This window comes from Triticum aestivum, chromosome 1A, assembly GCF_018294505.1.
Source record: "Triticum aestivum cultivar Chinese Spring chromosome 1A, IWGSC CS RefSeq v2.1, whole genome shotgun sequence".
NCBI classification, from domain to species: domain Eukaryota; kingdom Viridiplantae; phylum Streptophyta; class Magnoliopsida; order Poales; family Poaceae; genus Triticum; species Triticum aestivum.
In genome coordinates, this window is record NC_057794.1 from 316,175,773 (window position 1) to 316,181,321 (window position 5,549).

General features: G+C 50.9%; 1 protein-coding gene across 1 annotated transcript; it reads left to right on the plus strand.

Moving 5' to 3' along the window:
• The first annotated feature begins 661 nt into the window (after nt 1-661).
• LOC123048312 (protein GRAVITROPIC IN THE LIGHT 1) lies at nt 662-2,585 on the plus strand. Its single transcript, XM_044471444.1, has one exon. The coding sequence runs from the start codon at nt 935-937 to the stop codon at nt 2,282-2,284; it is 1,350 nt and encodes a 449-aa protein (XP_044327379.1). The 5' UTR covers nt 662-934; the 3' UTR covers nt 2,285-2,585.
• Nucleotides 2,586-5,549: the final 2,964 nt, after the last annotated feature.

Consider the following 5,549-nt stretch of genomic DNA (forward strand, 5'->3'; position numbering starts at 1 on the left):
AGAGATATATTGGTGTGTTTTGTACACCTATTCAGAGATCTAGTTGGTACTAGACATTGTTTTTATGTGAGTAGCTTCTTTGGGGATGTTGATTTGGGGGTGTTGCAATTTGGTTGGATCACTCTGTTGATCCTTAAGCCTAGTAGTTGTGATGTTCTTATGATAGTTTGTGTTAGGGTACGTGTGGTTTCTATTAATGAAAAAACGACGGAGTGACCCTTCTTTTATTAAAAAAAGATCCCCAAAGCACAATGCAAGGGAAAAACGTAAGATGATGTGTCGTGTCAGTCTTTTAGATGTATTCATAGGTGTAGGGTATGCGTGCATGCGTTTATAAAGATGAGCGTATGTGTATATGTATGAGCCTCTGCGTGTGTACCGTGTTAAAGAAAAGGCAAATGAGAAACCTCAATCGCACACACCCAAAATAAGTTTAAAAATGTTTTGCCCTATTTCAAGAAAACATGTTTAAACACTGCCCAAGAACATGTTTATTTTCTACGGGGCCCTAGGAAATGTCAAGAACATAGCAGTCAACGAGTTTTTACAAAATCATCAAGGTACCGTGAGCAAACTATAACTATTCTTCTCGTGGTTTTTTAAAGACAAGTAGTACAAAATCACGAGCGTAGAAGCATCTTCTGTAACAAACACCCACCCTCTTCTTGAGGAGCCGAGCCAAGAAATTCCAAGTCTTTCCTCTCGACGGAGACAAGCTTGCCGCTTTTCCTCTCCCAGATCCCCCACCTCCTCCCCAACCCCGCTGCATTCCACTCTACCGCCCCCACCACCGCCCTCTCTCCCCTTCTCACCGCGCTCCGCGTCCTCTCCCTCGAATCCCCGCCTCGCAAATCCGCAATTCGCGCCGGTGATCCCCCGCCCCCGCCGGCGGCGGAGACGTCCGGGGGTCAGCGCGCCCGCGAATCGCGCAGCCATGCTCCAGAAGTTCGCGCTCGCGTTCAAGACCAAGACCATCGAGTTCTTCGCCGAGGAGGAGGAGGACGAGGATGCCGCGGGTGGGGAGGGCGGGATCCTCGCTGGCCAGCGGGTGCTCGTACTGAAGCCCGACCCGCAGAACCCTAGCAGCCCCGTCGGCGGCGATGGGGGGACCGGGTCGGCGTCCGGAAAGGAGGCCGCCGTGGCGGCGGCACTCGCGACGACGTCGTCGTTCCAGGCGGCGTACCTGCACCTGCAGGCGGCGCACACGCCGTTCCTGCCGGAGGCGGCTGCCGCCGCGGACGCCCTCGCGGTCTCGCACCTCCGGCGGCTGTCGGAGCTAAAGCGGCTCGCGTCGGGCGCGGCGGAGGACGGCTCCCTCACGGCCCACCTCGAGGACCAGGTGGGGGAGAACCAGGCGCTGCTGCGGTCGTTCGACGCCGTGGTGAACCGCCTCCAGGCCGCGCTCGATGCCAAGGACGCCGCGGCCGCCTCTCTTCGCTGGGAGCTCGCGGCGCTGGCGGACGGCAACGCGCGCCTTGCCGGGCGCCTCGACCGTGCCCTCGCGCCACAGCCGGGCGCGGGCGGCGGCGACGCCTTGGGCGCCATGCTGTCCGCCAGCGTCTTCGATTCCGTCCTGCGCGATGCTCTCCGCGTCGCCCACCGCTTCACCCGTGCCCTCGCCGAGCTCCTCCGGTGCGCAGGATGGGACCTGGCTGACGCTGCGGCAGCTGCCTACCCCGGTATTGCCTACTCCAAGCATGGCCACTGCCGCTACGCTCTCCTCTCCCGTGTCTGCCTATCCATGTTCGACGGCTTTGACTCCTACCAGTTCGGTGGCACAAGCGATGCGTCTGCCCTCGAAGGAATCGAGCTTGCAGTTCGCAGGAATGAATCGTTGCAGCAATTCATCGCGCACTCTGATGCAGACCCCATGGAGCTCATGAGTTCAAGCCCAGACTGCGAATTCTCGCAATTCTGTGATCGGAAGTACAAACAGCTCATCCATCCAGGCATTGAGTCCTCATTGTTTGGGAATCCAGACTGCAGGGCATTGCCGGTGATGGCTACAGCCGGTCCACTCTACGAGTTGTTCATCACGATGGCAAGCTCAATATGGACACTTCACAGATTGGCCTGGGCTTATGACCCAGCAGTCGGCATATTCCAGGTTAGCCGGGGCACAGAGTACTCATCGGTGTACATGGAGAGCATTGTTCGGCCGAAAGCATTCTCAGCAAGCAAAGAGGTCGGCAAGACGGTGCGCCCGAAGGTCGGGTTCACGGTGGTGCCGGGCTTCCGGCTCGGCGGCACGGTGATCCAATGCAGGGTGTACCTAGAGTCCTAGACTGCCGAGATCGGCGGAGGAATTATAGATTCAAATGATATGAAACAATATAGTCAAAAATAAACTGTACATTTGGGAAACAAAGGGAGGCTGTGTAAAGGCGATCAAAGATCAGTGTGTGCCAGAGATAAACCCTCAGAATCGAAGTTGCTACTTGATAATAAGAGTAGAAAGAAAGCTATTTATCTTTTTGATTTTAGTTGTGGCTTGTGTAAAAGGGGGTGTTCTTGATTTGCAGCGTTGTACAAAGGTTCAGAGAGGTGTGTTCTAACATTGTCAAAGAGTTACTACTACCACCGCATTCCGACTTTTGGGTAATTTATCTGTTCATAGGTGTGTTCTAACATTGTCAAAGAGTTATTACTACTACCGCTTTACTAATTTTGGGTAATTTATCTGTTGATAGTTGGATCCGTTGTGCTGATATATACACCCTCTGTTCCTAAATGCAAGACTTCTTTGCAGTTTAAATTGATTTGAACTGATTTGAACTGCAAAAACGTCTGGTAGTAGTACTTATTTATGAATTCTGTCTGTAAATCTACAGGCTGGTAATACTGCATTCTGTCTTGTCTGAAACGTTAGATTTCCATTAACTCCTGCCAGTTGAGATGTCGGCGTCTTGATTGAGGGCAGCAGTGCAGGTTGGTTTGCAACTGCTGTTTACTGTGTTTCTCTTTCTCCTGGGTACATGGTTAATGGATGTGTGTGCTTAAGATACTACTGTAGTTGCTGAGATCCATGATTGATTCTGGTAGTTTACACGCACTTTCTGCCATGAGGCCGGGCATCTTTCCGTTCGCTCGTTCGCTCACGAGGAAGTTTGTCAACTCGCTCCACCATCCCGTCCAGCTGTTGGCACTCATCAGGAGTAGAGGATCTCATCTCTTCTTCTCCCTTTTCCATTGAAAACGTTTCGTGCTGATGCAGCTACGCGGCCGGCATTGATAGCGTCCGGACGGTCAATACAAATGTCCGGACCAAACTCCAGCTTGTCACCTAGGCTGGTGAGCAGAGCAGTGACCACCACCTCCTTTGTGTTGCTCTGATGCTGTCCAGGGTGGGGCTGGGATGTTCGTTGCTTCGGCTTTAGTCCATGGCAGAGGGGAGGGGAGGAGCTGGCGGCCGGGGCGCGTGCTGTGATGCTGTCCGTGTGCTCGCTTCTCTCCTCTCAGGCGCTCTCCTTTTTGACCCTGCAATGATACCTGATTCCTGTCGTGCTTCCTTGGCGGGTTACAGCGCAGCGGCCGCGGCCGCGTGCTCCTTACTTATTCCTTCCCCTGAAGCTTTGCTGCTTTACTCAGGCGAGCATGTTTTGGTGCTCTGCCTGATCGATCGACTGCCTCACAGCGAGAGGGGTACTTGGCTTTGCCCGTGGTATGGCTTTGGCTGCCGTTGGGATTTCGGAGAATTTGTGCTGCTAGAGTGCTTGTTTTTTCTTTTTCCAATAAAGGGTGAATTTTATTGACTCAAAACGAAGAATCAAGAGGACACCAAACCAAATAGTACACATCTGACCTCTGCATAGTTAAGATGCATATAGACAACACTAACACACAAAACGCACTGATGAATAGCAAAGTTATGTCAGATTCATAGGCAAGGAAAGGAAAGGAAAGGAAAAAAGAACCCCAAAGCGACCGAATCCGTGATCAACAAACTACAAGTCTACAACGATGACCATATACACATTGACCATCACATTTTTTTTCCAAAAGGAGGTTAAACCACCAGCCTCTACATTAATGTGATGCACACAATCATTTTATTAATTATTAAGCAGAGTAAAAAAGGAGGAGCAACGTTACATCTACCGTAAGATCGACGGTGGATCCCGGCGGCATGGCGCTATGGAGTTTTGGTGACGGGCGCGCGTGGATGGATACATGCAGGATAGTGGCGTTGTCTGGCATTGTGGCGGTGTTGACGGCAGGCTTGGCAAGGTCAACGCGTCAGTATCTGTTCTGGAGATGGATCGGTGGATGACAACAACGGCGGCCTCCGAGAGTGCGGCGGACCGGTGTGTGACCCAGTCCCGGTATTTGGCTTGACTGGGGCATCTGGTTTTAGATGTTAGACTTTGGTGCGATCTCAGTTGGAGTGAATTGCAGAAAACCACCACATTTGGGGCTTTGTTTGTGGAAAACCATCGGGTCACTAATTTTTTGCAAAGATCACCGCGGATTCGGTAAACTTGTTGCAAATAGCACTAATCGAGCGATTTGCTGCGTTTGATCACTTTCTGACAAGTGGGGCCAGGTTGTAAGGAGCTGACTTGGCAAAACAATTGCATACACACCTCTGAATTTCACAAATACACCCTTATTAAAAAAATTAAAAAGCAATCAGCCCCCCTTTCACCCCCGTCGTCTGCCTCCTCCCAGGCGGCGGCGGCGAAGCCGGACACCAAATCCGGCGAGGCCTTCAATGCGGCGCTCCTCAGGGACATCAGGGTGACCGCGCCGGAGCTGGTGCCGCCGTCTTCAGCAAGGAAGAGCCTCCAGCTGTAACATCCCAAATTTTCAATTTGGAATGTTATGCATTAGATCATCATGCATATCATATTTTATTTGCGTTTGGTTTTTATTCTAGAATTTCTACGCAACTCAAGGACCCACGGAGAGAGTTGGGGAATTCATTATTTTCATATTTGAGTTCTCTCAAATTTTGAGAATAGGATCATTTGATTTTATTTATTTTATCATCAATTATTTCTACTACAATAATATGAGAGAGGGAATAAAATGACTTCCCAAAATAAAGAAATATTGAGCATTTAATAATAAAATCAAATAAGATTTTATTTCAGAGTTTTTCGATGTTTTATTTGAATTTAGGAAAAATGTGTGTTTTTCAAAATTGCATTTAGGTCCCAAATAAATGTTCACCTTGTGCGGCTTGATTTTAGAAGCCGTGAAAATTTATTTCGGAATTTTTGGAGTCCGTTTAGTATTTCTTTCTATTTTTCTTCCGAGCGGAATAATTAAAAAAAACGAACCGACCTACGGGCCATGTCCGACTAGGACTCCGGCCCGAGGGGGGGCCTTTATAAGCTGGGGCAGCCCACCCGGAGAAACCCTAGCCCAGCCGCCGCCCTAGCCGCCGCCCCATGCCGCCGCTTCCGCCGCCGCCGCCGCTCACCGCCGCGCCGCTCCACGCCGCCGTCGCCGGACGCCGCCGCCGAGGTTCGTCGCCGCTGCCTCGACTTCCGTGCCAACGTTTTTATAAAAAAGATCAGTTTTCGTCGTTTTTTTAGATTGATTTT